This window comes from Psittacula echo (assembly GCF_963264785.1).
Source record: "Psittacula echo genome assembly, chromosome: 1".
Classification (NCBI taxonomy): Eukaryota; Metazoa; Chordata; class Aves; order Psittaciformes; family Psittacidae; genus Psittacula; species Psittacula echo.
Window position 1 is genome coordinate 23,387 of NC_137735.1, and position 20,246 is coordinate 43,632.

Here is a 20,246-nt window from a genome sequence, read left to right on the forward strand (position 1 = left end):
ACACTTCCAGTCTTTCAGTTTCATTGAATACTGTTTTTACAGCAAGTGAAAGAAAACTTTGCACGAATCCAAGCCTGCATTTCGGAGCTCCGTTCGCTACCAAGAGAAGGCTGTTTCCCACAGGGGGGAAATGGAGTGGTACAAGCTGTGCAGGATGGATTGCAACAGTTCAAGCAGTACAGCAGACACACAGCAGCAGGAAGCTCAGCAAACAGTTCTGTTGAGGTAAGAAAAGATTGAGAAGGTAGCAGGAGCTGTCCACTAGACTTGTCTCTAGCCAGCACATTCTGATGACAGTCTGTGTGCTGTCAAGGTCCATGGGAGGGGGTCATGAAGAAAATAAGCCCTACCAAAAAGATCCCTCTGAGCGATCTCCGAATGTTCATGGAAAGTAGACAGGTTCAAGTTGGAGTCATTTATGGAGACTGACTTACTTTGCAGTTAGAAAAATGCATCTGATTTCAGGCATTTAGGATTGGATGTTTTTCCTGGTTTTGTTTTGCTTACTTTCACAGAACTGTGTCAAAGGCAAAGCCATTCACAGTACTTATGGACATGATTTTCCTTTCAGCCTACAGTGATATTCTGTGGTTACAGTATCAGGACCTTCCACTGATACAGCAGGACGCTTGTACAAAGGCCCACGCTAGTGGCTGTATTCGCAGCTGGGTGTGTGTCCTTGCCTAAGTGGGAGGGAAGTTGCTAAAAGCATGAGAACATTTGTGCAGATGTAGAAAGCAGAGCAAGGTTCACAGGAAGAAGTAGTTTTTTTAAAGTAGTATCGACTGATGTGAAAGGGCACAGTTGTCAAGAGGGGAGGGACTCAGAAGTGGTGTTTTCTTCTGGACGTAAGGAAACATCAACATCTTCCATTTCAGACTTCACAGGCTCAGGGTCCACCTGATTTTGGAGTTTTGTCAGTCCTATAAAGGAATCCAGACCCCCAGGAGTGAAATTTCCTCAGTCCTTCTGCTTTATTTAGATCCTTAAACCCTTCCAGAGTCATGCTTTGATTAGGCAGACTCTCCCAGCTGTAATTCAGACTCACTTCTAGTATCTACCCAGGAAGCCTCTGTGTTTTCTTAAGGCCTTGGGGTATTTTTTCCCAACTGTTTCAAATGCAATTTGTGCTTTAACTTCAAAGCTGGGGCTTGGAACAAACAGTACACTTTTGAAATCCACCATTTTTCAACACACAACAAAATCCAGGACCTCTTCTAGTATAGTTGAAGGAATGAAATGGCTACATTCAAAATTAAGTTATCCATGAATATAGAGAGTTTGTATCCACTAAGCGATCCTGTTCCTCTAGATTACGCAGCTATATTGTACTTCCCATTGCATGTGGATGCCAGACACCTGCTGCAGTGAGAGGCTGTGATATTAATATACTTATTTGAAAGGGTTGATCACCATTTGTATAACCTACTTTGATTTTCTCATAGGAACAGTGTACACAGGTGCAACACTTAATTCCCCCTCTTCTATTTACCAACTTGTATGTGCTCTCCTATACTTGGCTCAGCCTGGAAAATTGGATGTCCTCCACTCTTCTGGAATTAGTTTGACCACTTGCCACTTTGTTGATCATTTTGATAGATAACCAAATGTTTTTCTTCCTGGTACCAGAAAATAGTGAGCTCGTGTGGTTAGTCACTGCAAAGGTCCTGGATATACTCAGTTCCGTCTAAAGATGACCCCAGAGGAGAGGTCCTCATTTATTAAATGCTCAGGGCAGCTGAGTTGCCGAGCTGGAGCAGCAGTCTGACCCACATCTGTATGGTGAATTCCCCTGTACCTAAACCACAGAATGATGTAGCAGAGTTTTGTATGAAATAAAACCCAAACCAAACAAACAAAGCCCCCAAACGCAACAGCAAAACCACAACACTCAAACAAGCAGCAAACAAAAACCCACTCTCAAACATGCACAGATTCTAACTTTAGATTTCTTAGGCAGGACAAAAACTCTGTAACCCAGGAGATGTGGCTGTTCTTCAGCAGCTTCATGCAGCAAAGTGTACTTAAATTGCTGCATAGAAATCTCTGCCAGCAGACATCTCATACAGTAATAGAGAGCTCTTGCCGAGGTCAGCTGCAGGCAGAGGAGCTCCAATAGAAGCCTCTCACTGACAACTGAACACATGATCCCTTTCCCTTCACCACATTCAAACTAGCATCCACACTGGAGTTTTCCTGATTTCTATACAACAGCAAATACCACAGACATCCGTCACACTCGATGGCTCCAGTCCTCCCTCCGAGCTGCTCTATGCTAACTCTATTCAAGGCCAGGTTGGACAGAGCCTTGGGTGACCTCGTTTAGTGTGAGGTGTCCCTGCCCATGGCATTGGGGTTGGAACTGGATGATCTTAATGTCCTTTCCAGCCTTAACTATTCTATGATTCTATGATACTATTCTCTTCCCCATTTCCACTGCCTTACTTCCCTTTGAGCTGATAGTGACAGACATCAAATGTTTCTTCCAAGAAACCAAGCCTTATAAAGCAAAGGGAAAGAAAAATTAAGAATACCTTTTCTGTGGCTTCATTAGTGGGTACTATTTGTAGAGATCCCTTTTCATTTGAAAAATATCCAAAATAAAACTAGAGAGAATTCAAATAATGTAGAGACCTGAAGTACTATAGTACACTTGGTTCTAGCACAGGTACTGGAGAAGGTACTTCCAAAAGGCAACCCATCATACTTGCTTATCTTGGGGAAGCTTCAGCTCAGAGTTTAGTTCTGTAGAGAATCTCAAGGACAGAGGACTTCTCTCAAAGCTAACAATCCTTCCTGTTCTGTGTGCTGCAGAAATCCAACCTGTGGATGAAATTCACTCTTCTGGAAATCCCAACAACAGGTGTTTCAACAGTCCTAAATGGGATTTAAGGGTGGCCTTGGTATTTCGCATAAGAGTGAATAGGCACCATCAGATCACCAAGGAGCCAGGAAATGAGCAGAAGAGCACCTACAGTTCTCAGATCTTTGTTGAAAAATAAAAGCTGGTGATCTCAGAAAGGCTAAAGCATATTTCACCCTTGCAAAAGGCCAAGCCTCTTTTTTGCTTTTTGCTGTTACACTTCTAAAGCAACACAAGTTAATCCAAAAGCTTTCCACATGCTTCCATCCATGTGGAAGAGACCACTCCAGAGCTGTGCAAGGAAGACAGAGGCACTGCACTGCCTGTGGCACCAGCCCACTTGGCACCACAGTGGCGGCAAGCCAAGGGCAGCAGCCGTGGGGCAAGTTGCAGGGAGCTCAGTGGGCAGAGGCAGGATAGGACTATGAACAGCAGTCGGATGAAGAAATAGAGCATGGTGGAAGCTGTTGATGAAGTATGCTCATGTGTGAGCCAGCAGAAACACAAGCCCTTAAGGAGGTGCTAGTTATATTAGAAGCACAGTTTCTGTAGTGCGAGACAATGATAGACAATATTTATAACACAAAGGCACCTCTGGCAATTTGCTTGTGCCAATGAGATGTAGTCCTTTGGCAAATGTGCCTTTTCCTGACATTTAAACCACAGAGAGGCAAGAATATTCCTTCGTGACTAGTGAACATAGGAGGCAGGCTTTGTTACAACCAGCTGTTATTAAACCCAAATATTTGTTAGAAGTATTGAAAATACTTACTCTTTTGAGATCCTGACTTCAGAGGGAAAAAGCTGCCAGCATCAGCAAAGTCCCAGCAGCAGCTACAGTGCAGGAAGTGTGGCCAATCTGCAAGAGAATGAAAAGCATCTTTCAAGCCACCAGTAGCACATTTGTTGTTAGATTAGCAAGTATAGTGGCCTTAAGGGATTCTATCTAGAAAATGTAGTAATATGAAGGGAAGTCACAGCAGCTACCTCAGGTTCTGTATGTGTTAAAATATTTCTCCTGGTCTTTGTCTGGCATGTGCTAGTGTGACCCAGGCTGTGAAAAGGGTAAATTGGAGGTGATATGGTACAGGTGTAATGCAGCCATGGTTTTGATGATGGTTTTACATCAGTGTAGCGGATGCTCTGTCTATAGCTCTGCAAGAGATAATTGTATCTTTTAAACATCTCAGCTACCCCCAACTCCAGAACAGCCCCTGTTCCCCATTTTCATTAGTTTCTAATTAGTTCCTAGGTCAATACTTCCAATCCCTGCCACGGGCAGGGACCCCTTCCACTGGAGCAGCTTGCTCCAAGCCCCTGTGTCCAACCTGGCCTTGAACACTGCCAGGGATGGGGCAGCCACAGCTTCTCTGGGCACCCTGGGCCAGCGCCTCAGCACCCTCACCGTATATACACATTCATCTTCATATGTACTATGCGGATCCCTCCAGCAGCTGGGCTCAGACACTTGGTCAGCCCAGTAGCTGCTCCTGCATCCCAGCGTCCTCAGTTGCTGGCATCTGGGCATTCAGGCCCCAAGGCTGCAGCCCTACTCTCTGCCCTGAGAAGGCAATACTCCCTGCCCCATCCCAAGAAAAATCTTTCACTCTTGAACTGTCACTTCTGTTTGTTGGCATTAATATCTCTGGAATAGAGTTCATTTGTGAAGGTCTACTGTTAAGTTTGCCCAGATGCTCCCTACAGGATGTTTGTTAGCAACCTTGCCTAAAATACACCTTATTCTTTAGAGTTATTAGTCAGTCCTTTGGAGCAATGAGCAGATGTGCTGAGAAGACTTGGTACTTCACCATCACTAAGTAACAGGCAAGGTCAGAACTCAAAACTCTCTCAAACTACTCTTTTAGGGTAGAAGCTGGGGTCACACATGCCTGAGCTGTTTCTAGAAACTGATGCTGATTGTCAGTGATGAAGAAGGTCTTTGCAGTCATTTACTTACTTAGTATAACATCAAAACTGGAAGGTGGCAATCACACCTACTGTTGCTCTCAAGAAATATCTTTAGGATAAACCTTACTTAAAACCCCACCCAAACCCCAACCTATACACAAAAAAAAGCAACTCCCATTCAGCCCTCAGTGAGAAGGCCAGATTCATTCTACCTGAACTACAGTTGATGCAGTAATGGGAAGTGGTACTGTCCCTCAGAAAGTCTCAGGCACTAAGTCTCTCCTATACACAGACTCAATACCCTTACGCACAAAGCATAGAACATAAGACAGTTCTGGATTCTTCTTCCAGTAGTGGCACAAAATGGCACATGTTGGCTTAAATAGAGGCTAAAGAAAAATGCTTTTAAATCTGCTTTTGAATAGATATTTTAACAAGATTTCTCTTCATAGTGAGACCTGTGCTGTTCAAGCAAAGCAAGCATCATCACCTATCAAGAGAGCATTTGGGCAGAGGCAGCTCTTGCACTGATTTGTGTTTCAGATCACAGTTTTGACAAGCCAGTCCAGCCAAGAAATGGCAAAGCAGCTGGAAAAGAAGTTAAAAGATGTAGACCTGGTGAGTCTGCGAAGCATACAAGTAATTGAGGTTTTGAAGAGAGATTTTCTGCAGCCTGAGGATGTAGAACAGCAATTTCCAGCAGAAGAACCTGATAGCAATGGTGAGTATTAGACAGGCAGGATACTAAGGAAAGTTACAGCTATAGATAGCAGGGCAACCACTAGTTCTTGGTTTGGCCCACTTTCCTTTGTGCCATTTTGTATCACTCATGTAAGCAAAACTACTGTGCCTGGAGGAACAGCAACAAGTTACAAACTTGTACACTTGTTACAAACAGCACTTCTCTGAGGCTTTGTCACATTTGAGCAAAATTAGCATAGACTTGATACAGTAACTTGATACTGCATCTCTTACTATTGTCCAAAATGGATTTCATGTGCAATACAGCTTTATTGAGGGATTAAAGAGAGCCTGGAGTTTATGGGGTAACACATAAACACATAACACAGGCACACATACTGCTGAACATCACCTTGGGCAGCTGACTAGCAGATCAAAAGGTCCGTGGTGCAGACAGAGGCAACCAGAATCCTTGAAGCAGGCAGTAGGGGCAGAGAGAAGCAGGCAGGACCTTTACAGCTTCAGTGATCCTACAGAGGCAACCCCTTCCTCCCCTTGCACCAACCCAAGATCTTGTCCTTTTACAAGATGTTTGGTTCCTAGCCAATTCTTACCCTTCAGTCCTTTCCCTTAGACTACATATTGCACAATAGAGTTACATTCCCAGACCGAGCAGATACCCTGTTGATTACCTGAGCTTTGTTACTAACGCTGTTCTTAGCTGCTGCTGCTACTTCTTTTCTCTGTTCTTAGAACAGTGTTTCTTGAGCTCTTGAGGCTTTACTTCTTTAGAAACCAGTAGTTGCACACTGATAAGTTCTTTGTAGCCCTACAACCTCTACTTTTCCATCTAGGTCTCCATTTAAGAGGCCTTTACAGCTGACATTTAAACTCCCCAATCACAAGACACAGCTGGTACCAAGCTCTGATTCACACAGCAAGTCCTCAAAATGAGTTGATGACAACCTTAAATACCTGAGTCCCGATGCCTTCCAAAGTTAGCGTAAGATCTGTCACTAGCAATGACAATGTAGCTTTTACCGAGTGACAGTCAATGTTGGTTGGTGTTGGCTTACCTGTCTCTAGCTGTCCTTGGCTGTAGTAGCAAATTTGTGGTCAGCTGGCAGAGCAGGGGCTGGGAATGTTCAGGAATTGCAGGTTCCCTTTTGCCCTGTCCCTCATCTGACCATGTGCTTCATTAGTGAAAGAGCAAGTACACCCCAGACCCTGAATGTTGTTTTTCCTGGCCACATCTCTGAAAAACTCCTACCTTAATCTGACAGTTCTCAAAAGCAAGAATGTGAGCTACAGTGATGAGAAATTCAGAAACAGAAATACCTGTTAGTGCCTGGGTTGAGCCTTTTTGTTCTAAAGCAAAAGATGCTGAGCAGACTGGAAGTAAACCAGCCAGGCTGTGATTAAAAGTCCAATGCCACGGCAGCTCAGTGGTAGAAGGCTGTACATTGCAATGCTGCTGTAACTGCAACTCAAGCACTGAACTGTATAAGCGACTACGCAAAGGTTTATCAACCCTCTTACTACTTACTAAAAGCTTCCTGCCCTGAAGAGGCAGCTCCCTCAGTGAGACATGGCTGGTTATTCTGGACTCTGCCTGTTTGAAAACAGAAGCCTTGAAGAGTGCTCATATCTGCAGGCAGAAGTGCCTGGCTGAGGAAAACAAGTACCTTCTCTTCCTGTCCAGCACTGTTGCCACTAACACTGGGCTCAATGAGTCCTATGGAAGAGGATCAAGGTTCTGCTACTTTGATGTGACTTAAAATTCATTTAATACACCAAAACCACAAGTTACAAATTTGTGGAAAGAACTGGTGCCTCCAGCTCCAAGGCTGAGATGTTCTTTAAGAGCTCTGGTCATGTCCATGCGGGAGAGGGCAGTATTTTGGGTGATGCAAATGCTGGCTTCCCCAGTGAGGAGGATGGTCAGGACTGGCATAGAGCCAGTGTTGCACAGAACCCTGCGGTGGATAAAGAATTGGCTGGGTGGCCGCACGCAACCATTCTGGGTATTACTTTCCAAACAGCCTCCTGGCAGGCAGGAGGGTTGGTAGGAGGTATCTCTCCCCTTTCTTGGGTATGAAGGGGCCAAGTGCCTCAGTATCTGACTTCGGGCATTCACTGCAGTATCCTTACATGTTCTTCCCTAAGCCAAACATTCTCCAGAATCTTCTGTTAAAACAGACTTAAAATCAAGGTTTTGTTTCTCTCCTGACTTAATATCCATGACTCCTTGTTTCAGTAAGGAGAATGGGAACATGTTGTTTTCCAAGCTTCACCCATGTTTCATAAATATATTCACTGTCTGTAATGACCAGCCTGGACCTTGGTACAATAGACCAGAACAGTCTGTTTGGTGTTTCTCACTTCCTTCCCTGTTAACTTGGATGCATGAATCTTTCCTTTTTTAACAGACTGCATGTCATATTTCCTCTGGGAGACAACTCTCTCGGCCATGACAGAACTGAAGAAAAGGATTTTTTGTTTTGTTTTTTTAAATGTTGTCAGGCTTCAAGAATACAGCCTCATTCTGTTCCCTTCATAACGTGGGAGTACAGTTTTGTTAGATTTCTCAGCCAAGCCCACAGTGTCTGGAGAATAAAGACATGTAGGTTTCAGGTGAAGAAATGAGGTGAAGAAGTCTGTTACAGACCAGCAACAGCCACCTTTTAGCACAACCGCCAAGCGCAGAGGCAGCAGGGATGTGCACTGAGTGACAACGAGGGGCTGCAGCTCTTGATTATTACTAGAATTCATTTTTTATTCACCCAAGTTTTGTTGCTGGCAGAACCCCTGACTGGAAATACCAGGCAACTCCTCAGGCATAATGTTAGTGCAGTCAGTCAGTCTGCTGCATGCAATGGTAGCGGTGAGTTTCATCCTCTCCAAACCTCAAAGCCAAGCTGATCATTTCTCTCACTATGTGCGGCTACACTATTTAAGGTGACACAAAAGGGAAATTTTAAGCACAGTTAGCAAACATGCTTACAGTGTGAATCAGGAAGTGGTGAGCATCACATGTGTGTTTAAACCAAGCTGTAATAATTTAGTGACCTTCAAAATGGCACAGACTAAATAGATTAGGAAAAGGCAGGAAAAAAGAGAAAACTTACTGACAAATCCATGCAGGATACGAGATTTCCAAGAGTGGCTGATGCTGCAACATAGAGTGATTGAATTGGAAACAAAGCTTTGCCCTTATTACATTTTACCAGCACAGCATGATTCTCTTAAATGACAATTTGAAAAGCAGCACAAAGACTTGCTTTCAAAATGGAAGAGGCAAAACAGCTTACAACATGAACTGAAACATTTAGTGAACAAGCTGCTTCCCTGAAGAAACTTGCAACTGCTCCAAAATTATTTCAGCAAATCGAGCAAGAGATGTTGTGTTGCTTGAGAAGTGACTATCACAGTGCGATAGGGAAAACGAGTCCCATGCTCTCTGACGCTTATAACACAGTGGTTAAGTCTTTGATAACAAAACTAGTTATACCTATATACAAAAGCATACCGCAGGAAAACAGTTAAATTAAGAATAAAGGAGCCAGAAACTGTGTTTATGTTTAGATCTTCTGTGATCTTCTGTGTTTAGAAGATCACTGGAATAAATGCAAGTTTATGTTTTTCTATTTTAGATCAAATGATGTTTGGAACGCTGAGACTTGGTTACCATTAGGATGTGGCATTCAGGGCATGCTGGAATGAAAGAAGTTGCCAAAACTTCCAGGAACAACTAAAAATGTAATTTTGTGTAACTGTATTAAGCCGTTGTTACTGTAAGAAACAGTGCTAAATCCCTCCTCTCTATTCCATCCGTCTGTCAAAACTCTTCAATACCAGGAAGCTGGTCTGGGCTCACACTACCCTTGGGAAAGAAAAGATGAGCCTGTTTCACTTAACTCAAATCTGCTCTATAGGGTTTGTCATCCCTTTTTGTCTTTAAAGAAATCCTGCAGATCTGCAGAGCATTTATGTGAGTAACGAACGTATATAGAGATACAGCTGTTGGAATGAGATACTTGGCTTTTCTGCCTCCTCCTGCCCCAACTCTCTGAGGAATTTTGGAACTGAAATGTAAGGACATAAGACAAATTCTAATTAATGAACGCGAGGAAGAAACAGCTTTGGGGCACATTTGTGCAGCTGTTCCCTGTTTCTATGAAGCAGTTGCCCTTTGCAAATGCCAGATGCACAGGAACAGCCGTGTTAAACTGGGCTTGTTAAATACCAGGTTGAGGCTGGAAGTTTCCGTCTACACAAGAAAAAAACCCTGTGGTGTTGAATATGCTGCTGGATATTGTGTTCAAGACAGGCACCGGGGAAGGCACGGACACCAGCTGGAGGTGTTCAGCCATTCAGAGGCAGCAACTGTGGCACTTACCTCAGGCTTTCAGTGAGACATGTCACTTGCCAGATAAAATGGACTCATCTTCCAGGATTTCAGGATGTTTTTATGGATAATCCAGTGAGAAGCTTGTATTTTCTTCTTTAGACTCCCATGGAGTACATGGTATTACCCTTCTGCTTTCTTTTGGATCTTCTGTTGGACTGTAAGACCTTCAAGGCTCAGATCATCTCATTGCCTTGCTTATACTGCAACTACTGCAGTGAGATCCTAATCCACTGCAAGGGGTCGTACCAGACCATTAATGAATGTTATCCGTCTTTAGTGTACATAGCACTGGACTACAGCTTGCTTTTTCCAAAGCCCAGAAGATGTGGAGATGCAATACCTACATTCTGAGCAAGCACCTGATTTTTCAGCTCACCCAGATAATTTCCTCTCTCATTTACCACAGCAGGGGAAGAAACCCAAACCACACAGTTACAAGAAAGAAGGAAAGCAGGACCAGCATACCCCCTCTCATAGGCTCATTTCCAGGTTAATGCAGCTAGAAAAGACTCCAGTATTCTGAAGCCTCACAGTTGGCAAGTGTTAGGGTAGCTCTGAATGTGCTAAGAACAGCCTGTTGTGGATGAAAACTGCTTGCTGCTTTCCTCACAGGAGCAACCTCCTCAGGAGAGGTCATTTCTAGGCAAACAAGGGCCGTGTGACAAGCAACAAGGATTGCTTCCTCAAAACTGCAAAGCAGCTTCTCTGGGGGACAGAGACTCAATGTGCAATGTTTCCTTAATGATGAAACATCAGGGCTTGCCAGACTGCAGTCTGGAGCAGAGATCATGATATAATACAAATCCCATAGTGACAGCAAAGCTTACAGCACTTGTGGTGGGAATAGTGTGTGGGAGGAAGTGATAAGATGCAGGGGCCTCTAACTGATAACATGAGAACTATTATTATCTCCTTCCTGCCCCTACCCCATTACAAACACTTAAAGCGTCTGAGTGTTGCCAAATTATTTGCAAGTGCAGGTTAATATTTGTGTGTGACATAGATATTGGCTCTGTTTCTGGTTTGGAAAGCAAAAAGCAAGCACTGAAGATAAAGCAGTAATACATTTTTAATGAATGTAATCCATATTCTGCAAGTTTCAGGAAACCTTCCTATATGCACACTGCAGATTCCTGACCAATAAATGGCTCTGCATATCTGCTCTCCAGGAATTTTAAGACCCATTGCACAGTAGATGTTGGCATCCCAACCTGTTCTCCCTAAGAATGGACAGCAATGAATGAAGTTAATTTCTTTTTACTATTGCTGCATATTGTGCCAACTTAAGGCGTGTATTAGGCTACATATCTATTACAGAAGAGAAAATAACAAAATAGGAAAATATTTACTGAGGAAAGGACTAAAGCATTTACCAACCCCAAAAGGTTGTCTCTCAAAACACAAATAATTCCCCTTGTCACCTGTGTACACACTATTTGTCAAAGTAAATTACATGGATTTCCTGCTGCTTTGTCTTCTGAACTGTTAATGTCATCTTCAGTGCATATCCCAGGAGGAAACCCAAGTCGAATAAAGGGTAGGGAGTGTGTCACAGCGGAAACACAACCAGCATGTGCTCCAGGTACAGCGGGGCATTCCACAGGGATATGAGAGCAAGACTCACAGCATCAGTCAGAACTAACAGTAACTGACAGTGGTCACAGCTCCATGGAGAAGCAGGACATTCCCTTCTGCCAAAGAATCCTCCAGCATTGCTCCATGGGGGAGAAACTCTGATCCTCATAAGCACCAGGGAAGGCTGCGTAAGGATGGTAGCAGTGTTAAGGTACGTTTTAAAAAGCTGCAACAGAGCTAAATGAATTCTCACTTTCGTATTTAGATTTGGGAAGAACAGGATAAAATAGAAAAGAAACAAAGAAACAAGAGTGCAATGTCCTTGGCTGCAGGAGAGTCAGGCCAGACACTGGGGACAAGAGCTCAGTAGCAGGGACAGCGGGACAACAGCCTGCGTGATCTCACTGCCTTCCGACACTGGAAGGTGGAGCAGTCACAGTCATAGAATCATAGAATAGTTTGGGTTGGAAAGGACCTTAAGATCATCCAGTTCCAACCCCCTGCCATGGGCAGGGACACCCCACACTAAACCAGGTCACCCAAGGCTCTGTCCAACCTGGCCTTGAACACTGCCAGGGATGGAGCATTCACAACTTCCTTGGGCAAACCATTCCAGTGCCTCACCACCCTTACAGTAAAGAACTTCCTCCTTATATCCAATCTAAACTTCCCCTGTTTAAGTTTGAACCCATTACCCCTTGTCCTGTCACTACAGTCCCTAATGAAGAGTCCCTCCCCAGCATCCTTATAGGCCCCCTTCAGATACTGGAAGGCTGCTATGAGGTCTCCATGCAGCCTTCTCTTCTCCAGGCTGAACAGTGCCAACTTTCTCAGCCTATCTTCATACAGGAGGTGCTCCAGCCCCTGATCATCCTCGTGGCCTCCTCTGGACTTGTTCCAACAGTTCCATGTCCTTTTGATGTTGAGGACACCAGAACTGCACACAATGCTCCAAGTGAGGTCTCACGAGAGCAGAGCAGAGGGGCAGGATCACCTCCTTCGACCTGCTGGTCACGCTCCTCTTGATGCAGCCCAGGATACGGTTGCTTTCTGGGCTGCGAGCGCACACTGCAGCCGGCTCATGTTCATTTTCTCATCAGCCAATGTCCCCAAGTCCTTCTCTGCAGGGCTGCTCTGAATCTCTTCTCTGCCCAACCTGTAGCTGTGCCTGGGATTGCTCCAACCCAGGTGTAGGACCTTGCACTTGTCATGGTTAAACCTCATAAGGTTGGCATCAGCCCACCTCACAAGCGTGTCGAGGTCCCTCTGGATGGCATCCCTTCCCTCCGGCGTATCAACCCAACCACACAGCTTGGTGTCATCGGCAAACTTGCTGAGGGCGCACTCAATCCCACTGCCCATGTCACCGACAAAGATGTTGAACAAGACCGGTTCCAACACCGATCCCTGAGGGACACCACTCGTTACTGGTCTCCAGCTGGACATTGAGAAGGCCATTGAGGAATGTCCTGCTGTGCTCATGACAATGGGACCGCTGTTAGCTTAGCCCTGGCTGAGCTACCATCTTTGGGGGGGAGAGGAATGAATTTCTGTGCTTTGGGTTTTGTGGGAGCAGATGGAGAGTCATTTTTGTAAACTATAACTACTAGTGCACAAAGAACAGATTTCTCCTTGCCGATGGCTGTCGCTGTGTTGTGGTTCCCTGGGAAACACACTGGGGAAAAAAGGCAACTTCTGCTCTGTATTCATCTTCTCAGAATATGTGTTTCATCTCCTGGCTATCTGGTGCCCTGCTCGTGCTGGAGGCTCTGCTGCTGCTGTGCTTACAAATGGCAATAGTACGTCTTATGCATTTTGCAAAATCTGTTTCCCTGCCATCCTCATCTGGATGTACCTTGGAGTTATTTTTCAGGGGGAGGTTGGTTTTGCAAGGCTTGCTTATGACTTCCCTAACTGCTGCCCAGACTACGTGTCCCCATTCCTAAATGCTGCTAGATCATCACATTTTCCCTGCACCTCCAACATGGTCACTTCAGTACTTGCTATTTCCTTGCAAACAGTTTTACCTTCTCCTTGTATTCTTTGTAACAAGTCTCTAAATTTGATGCATTTCACTTTATGTAATGTAATGGTGGTGGTAGGTTTGATGTTCATCTGCAAGGGTGTTCTGCTGTGAGACTGCTATGTACCAAACAGCACTTCAACAGTAACGGGTTGAAACATGTTCTCTGCTTTGGCCAGATGCAGGTCAAGCTTCACTCCTGTTCTTCTCCGCTCTGTGACCAGCTGCTCCTTTAAACACATGCTGATGATATTTAGCAATTTGGTCCTGGGGCATGCAGCAAAGTAATGTTCACCTCCTATTTGGGGTGTAGGATTTTCCCAGCACGACACACAATTCCCCATGTATAGCATTTCAGTTTTGCAGTCTCCCTGATTTCTCAGTGTCACATATCCAGGGTCCCTTGCTTAGGGAAAAGGAGGAAATAGTTTTAAATTGTGAGAAGAGTCTCAGAGGCCAGCGCTAAGATGACCACAGCAGAGGTTTGCACCCGTCACAACTCTGAAGATGCTATAGCCCGTCCACCCACCCTGTTGATGGGAGGGGTGTTGGTGTGGCCTGTGGAACAGCTCAGCTTCTAGCAGTGTCCCTTTAAGAGGGCTGACTTCATAGTGCTGCGCTGCGATGGGCATGGTAGTGGCTTCTGAAGCACTTATGTGAAAGCACTTGAGGGACTCCATCCTTGGCGGTGTTCAAGGCCAGGTTGGATGAGGCCTTGGGTGCCATGGTTTAGTGTGGGGTGTCCCTGCCCATGGCAGGGGGGTTGGAACTGGGTGATCTTAAGGTCCTTTCCAACCCTAACTATTCTATGATTCTATGATTCTATGACTAAGGAGCTGCAGTTTTGTGGGAAGTGCAAGAGAATGTCCTTCTCTATGGCTGAAAATATTTGTGCTTTTTTCACCTTTTTTTCCTGCAGACATTGCAATACTGGGAATGGACATCGACGTGCAAACCATAGAGGACAATGTCATCAGCTTGGAGATGCTATTTAAATCATGGCTACGTGACTACAGCACAGAGAAGGAACACCTCCATCTCCTTCTCCCATCAGGAGGCTTCAGCCATGCCACTGCACTCAAGACCACTCTGAGTATTTCATTTTCTCTCCCCCTCTGCAGGGAGCTTCTGAATCCCACAGCCGTAAAGATTACCCAGGCCTGTGCTCTGGGCATGTTCCCTCATGTTTAGAAACCCAAGTAAGGTCTCTGGGTGCCTCTAAAAGCTGCTGGAGTTCTGTTGTCTCAGGCTGAGGGGCCATTTGCTTAGAATATTGCCAGGTTGCTGCCAAGTCCTGTGGCTGCTGCCACTGTAACGGCACAGGCAGTTCAGGTATTTTGTTGCAGGTAGATTTTTTCCTTCATCATAACACTGAGTTTCATACTTGATGCACAGCTAGCAAGACAAACTAAGTTACACTGCAATGAGGTATTTTCATCTTCCCACACCAAAGAAGTCTGCAGAATGCTGGAGAAATTGTATGCAGCCACATATCCTATTATACCAGAGTTAGTATCATCTTCTCTACAAACACAGGTAGAAAAGCTGGCAGGAAATGTGTGTCCCTGAGCCATGCATTGGGAAAGGTACCTGCTTCCTCTGTGGCTGGTCACCCATCACCAAAACTGGAACTTGCTGCCCAGTTACAAGTTTCCCTTGTGTATACAATGGGGATTGACTGTGGCTCTGTGCCACAGGCTTTAGCGTTGTTCTTCCCTTAGTAGTTGCTATTGCTAGAGAACATTGACAGTGTTTGTAAGTGCTTGGAGCATTTGCCATTTACCGCAATCTAAACCAATCTCCTTCTCCCAGTGTGCCTCAAGTGCGATTTGCAGGAGAGGTTGCTCGACCCAGCTCTACTTTCTGGGACAGCTGATGGCACCGTGAGAGCAGCAGATGTGAATTCACCATGTCAGATGGCAGCCTGGCCAGCTACAGCGCTGTATAAACTCCGGGTTGTAAAGTAAGTGTTATTACACTCTGCACTTGGTAACTGGAAGGCTGGTATGACAGCAGCCTTCACTCTTGGTGTGCAGTCTCATCTAGTAACAGCACCGTAAAGCACTGAGGGACTCCCAGTACTAGTGAGCAAAAGTCCTACTTAAGATCCCCTCGACACCTGTGACTCTGGGGGTTACGGACCAGCATATCCCAGCTGTGCAGGCAGAAGCGCAGCACCAAAACCGGTGTTACTGTGGCACTAGCACTTCAGGAGTGTAACACCATGGATGTTATTCATGCAGCAGTTTCTCCCTCCAGTGTGAAGTTCTGCAGATTGCAGCCATTGCTCCATATACAATTCTGCTGTTCTCCCAGTACCTTATGAGGCCCCAGCAATTAACCAGGTGTCAGAGCCTCAGCTAACTGGCTGCCTAGTACTAAAAAGCAAGAAAAGCCTCACAGTGCTCTATGACTTCACATAAGCATTTTTTCCCGTCAGCAGCCTGTGGCTGGTGAGCAGAGATCATAACAAGAGGAGTGATGCTCTCTAGTGTCTTTGCTGAGGTTTATTTATAGGAAACATTTAGTGTGATTTCTGAGCTATACAGTTGTTCTTAAAATGATTCCCACCCTGTCAGTAGCTGTAGAGTTCTCAGGAACCGTGCATGAATGGCCCACAGCCAAAGCAGTGCAGCTGCTTAATAACACCCTGTCAGGAAGCAGAAGCGTGCTGTGGACGGGCAGTGTCAAGCACTGTAAAACCTGCAGAGGTGTTTGTGGTGGGATCTTGGCTCTCTGAGCAGTAAAGCACATGCCAGTTTAAGTGAAGGATAACCATGATCCCGTAAAGATCACTGGGAAGACATGTAATGCCTGGGTGAATTACTGCCCAAAAGGCCAGATTAACAATCTGGTTTGTGTACAAAATGCACAAAGACTAGATTTGCTCCTTGGCACGCTTTTGTCAACACTGATATAAGGGAATCTGGAAATCAGCAAGAAAGCCTTATTTCACCGCAGCTGGACTTTTCAGCAGGGTTTCATGGTGTCAGGCCACAGCAGTACAGACATTAAGTGCCTGTAGCAGTACTGCAGCTGATACTGCCATAGAGACTTGAGCGAGTCAGCTGGTAGAGTCTTCTTGCTGGCTTCATGTTGGTTGTGCTTCACTAACATGAGCTGTATATTACAGGGCTCTGAAATCTGAAGGAGTCTGTGAGTCTGTACTGTATGGCCTGCCCTTCATCATCAAGCCCACAAGCTGCTGGCAGCTAGACTGGGATGAACTGGAGATAAACCAGCACAGCTTCCATGCTTTATGTCATAGTCTTCTGGTGAGTGTGTGAAAATTGCCTTCTCGTGGGGAGGAATTGCCATAGAAAGGAACAGTTGGTGCACATCTAGTAAGATCTCTCTCACCTGCACCAGAAAATGTTTCAAAGCTGCAGCTTTTGTCTTGTGGGCCAGGGTTGGGCTTGTAAATCCTTCCAGCCAATGCATCCACTGGAAAGATGCTACAGCACATCAAACCTTAGAGAGACTCAATCCTATCAGAAATCCAGTATTTGGAAGTGTGAAGTGCAGAAGTCATGGTTGGGGTTAGACATGTATCTTTAACTGTGAAAATAATCAGCCAAGGCTTCGGATGTGGGGGAGTTTCAAGGCCAGGTTGGACAAGGCTTGGAGCAAGCTGCTCTAGTGGACGGTGTCTGTGCCTGTGGCAGGGGTTGGAACTGGATGAGCTTTAAGGTCCCTTCCAACCCAAACCAGGGTGGGATTCTGTGACTTTCCATTACCGAGAAGTTGTAAAGAAAAACTGGATTTTTTTCTTAAGAACTGTCTTGCGTTCAATTAGAAACAACCACCATACTGTCCTCACCCATAATGCACGATAATGTTCGTACTCTGCTGTGTATGAACATAGCTGCCCCTGAACCCAGCAGCCCCTATAAGTGAAAGTGCTGGCGAAACGGCTATTGTCCATTATTCACATCAGGTTTGGCTTTTGCCTTTTAGAAAAGGAAGTGGATGCTTTTGGCCAGACGTGAGCCACAGAATACTGGTCCAAACTGGAATGCTGTGGTGCATTCCTACTACATCATTGTCCCTTCTGACTCTGCCACTCTACTTGTTAAAGCAATCGCCGTCAGAGAGCTCTTGCTGCCATCAACCTTCCCAGCCCTCCTTCCTGAACACCCTGAGAGAGTGCATGGCCCAGTAGAGGTAAGTCACTGACAGCCTTGTATAAACGTACATGGAAAGGATTGCAGTTGTACCATCAGGGATGAGAGTAATGATCAGCCTTTATGCACAGGACATGCAGCTGCTCTGGAAGATTAATCTTTCTCCCTCATTGCTGGGGAACACGGCTCTCAGTCTGCAGAGAGAGGTGCTTTAGGCATAGGATAAATCAATACATAAGGTGTCTCTTCGAATAGATTCAGGCTTATGCATTTCCTCTTGTGCATCCTGAGTTGTCTGCCTATGCTTCAGGTGATGCCAGGAAGGGCAGAGCCCTCACTATAGGTCTTAGCAGATGAGTAGAGGAGGAAACAGCTGTGAGAACATCTAGTGACAGCTGGAATACAATGGAGCACTCCAGAACTTGGAGTGTTAGTTAGTGCTGTTGTTAGTCCTCAGCAGCTGGTATATCCTACAGCTTTCTTCACGGAATTAAATACATGTCCTTTGAGCAATGTTGCATGTCTGTTGTGGGGAGGGGGAAGCAGCGATATGAAGCACAGAATTAAGGGGGATGGTGCCCAGAAAGGGTGCTCCAACAAGCCAACAATCCAGCTTGTTGGCTGATCCTGGGTACAGGGGAGGATAGGACTGCATTCTGCAAGGGAATGCTTAAACCCATTAAGAGCTGTTTGAACATGCCTCGTGTTTTATACACATCTAAGAGTGGTCCTTGTGGGTAGCAGCACAGCCAAAGATCCCTTCTCTCATCACTGCAGGGTGGCATGGAGCATCTGTAACACTCCTCCCTGCAAGAATAGTCCCGGACACTAAAACCAACAGCCCCCCCAAGCAAACCCTGCAGCCCCTACCTGTCACATCTCACTAGGCTCTTTCTTCTGTCTGAGCAGAGTGCCCTGGACAGCCTGGAAGTAGAAGTTGCTTATAACCCCTTGCACCTAAAAAGCAACCTCTACAAATACCTGAAGAGTACATTGTACAAACCTCTGCACAGGCAGCAGGGCCAACCCAGGGACCAGCGACCAGAGCGGCATCAGCCCAAGCAGGTACGTCCTTTGCCTTCGACTAGCCTACCTAGTGTCCGTGTTGCCCTTCTGGTGTGCATTCCTGTTCTGTCCCTGTGTTGCAGCATCAGAGCAGAGCCAAAGCCACGGTGGCACCGCTTCTGATGGCTCCTTCTCCTGCCCAAGCATTCAGGCCAGCAGCAGCCAGGAGGGATTCCTGCGAGTGCTCCCTGCTCCCCAAAGAGTATGAGGAGTTCCTGCAGTGAGCCAGGCGCTGCTCCCGACAGCCACAGCAGGGCACCCAAGGCTCGAAGCTCGGCCTTGGGCAGACCAGCACTTCCCATTGTTTGTTCCTCCTTGTTGTTATAGTTTTGTTAGTCACCAAGTCACTCAGCAGGAAGCTGCTCCAGGGCCCCCTGTCCAGAGCCTGAGCTACCCCCACAATGCCCCACATTTCCCATTTCTGTCAGCACACATCACCAACACGCCTCAAATTTGGGTTTCTGAGACTAGGCTGGGACAGGCCACAAACCACAGATTGCTGTCAGCAGGTGCAGAAAAGCTGCCTCAGGGCGGTGAGGAAGTCAGACAGGCAGAAACATGAAGCTGCCCTCATCCTGCAGGAGGAACAGGGTGTTTGAACTGGTATAAAACAGGGCTTTTGAATTTAATCTTAAAGCTCAGAGCTCTGCCCTCCTGAGAGCACTACCCATGGTGATGCCGATTTCCTTGCTCCCATAACTGGTCTCACTGCCCACTGCCCCAGCTCATGAAGGGGTTTGCAGCAAGGTGCCAAGCTGGCTCCTACACAGTGACTGCTCCCTGCAGCTGCAGCACAGCACCCAGCAGCGGCTGCTTGGATGCTCTCCTCCCTATAGCCCATCTGTGCCCATGGAGCTGTTCCACAAGCCAACACAGCAGTACTTTGGCAGTATTCAGAAGATGGGGAGAGTTGGTCTAGAGCTTTCCAGAGCTTCTGGCCAGTGCTTGCACAGCTCCTAGCCTGGTTTTCAGTGCAGACATAGGCCAGCTGCCCCTGGCAGGGCAGGAGCTGAGGGCAGCCCACTGGTCTCACTGGGCTCCCCAGATGCCCAGCACCAGCTGCCCTTTGTGTTCTACTCTGTTCTGACAAGCTGTTTCAAAATAAAGTTATCCCCTGTAACACCTACCTGGTGCCTGTAGTTTGTGATGTGCTCTGCACACAGCAACCTCAGCACCGAACTGTACTGCCCGAGAAACAGCCACAGCTGGCCAAGGTCATGATGCAAACACCATGTTCCTGGGGCCACTGCTACAGCAGGAGAGCAGAGCCAGCTTTCCCTTGGGATCCTATCTCAGAACAGGCCTCGCAGGCCACCCAGGGCATGGACTTGCTCTTCCCATGCCCTGGCAGCACTCCATGCCTGGCAGAAGGCTGCATCTCAAGCAGCTGCTTGGGGTAAGAAGTCAAGGGCAGGTACCTTGAGGACAGAGCCCCTGCAGGCACAAGGATGTGTGTTGGTTATGTTGTGCAAGCTGGGGGCATCCCTGCCCAGCAAGCTCACAGTGGGAGGAACTGGGGAAGGAGCTTAACAAAGGGCAGCAATGCAAACAAACAGCCCAGTCTGGGGCGCACAAACCAGGAACAATGACAATGAA

At 46.3% G+C, this 20,246-nt stretch overlaps 1 protein-coding gene across 1 annotated transcript; it reads left to right on the plus strand.

Annotated features, from left to right (window-relative positions):
- Positions 1-5,347: 5,347 nt before the first annotated feature.
- On the plus strand, positions 5,348-18,874 carry M1AP (meiosis 1 associated protein; the record flags this gene model as incomplete). Its single annotated transcript, XM_080624905.1, is given in 8 exon segments — positions 5,348-5,492; positions 14,381-14,609; positions 14,611-14,660; positions 15,274-15,424; positions 16,595-16,736; positions 17,419-17,625; positions 18,495-18,650; positions 18,734-18,874. Coding segments are annotated over 8 exon segments (1,221 nt in total).
- Between the last annotated feature and the right edge of the window lie 1,372 nt (positions 18,875-20,246).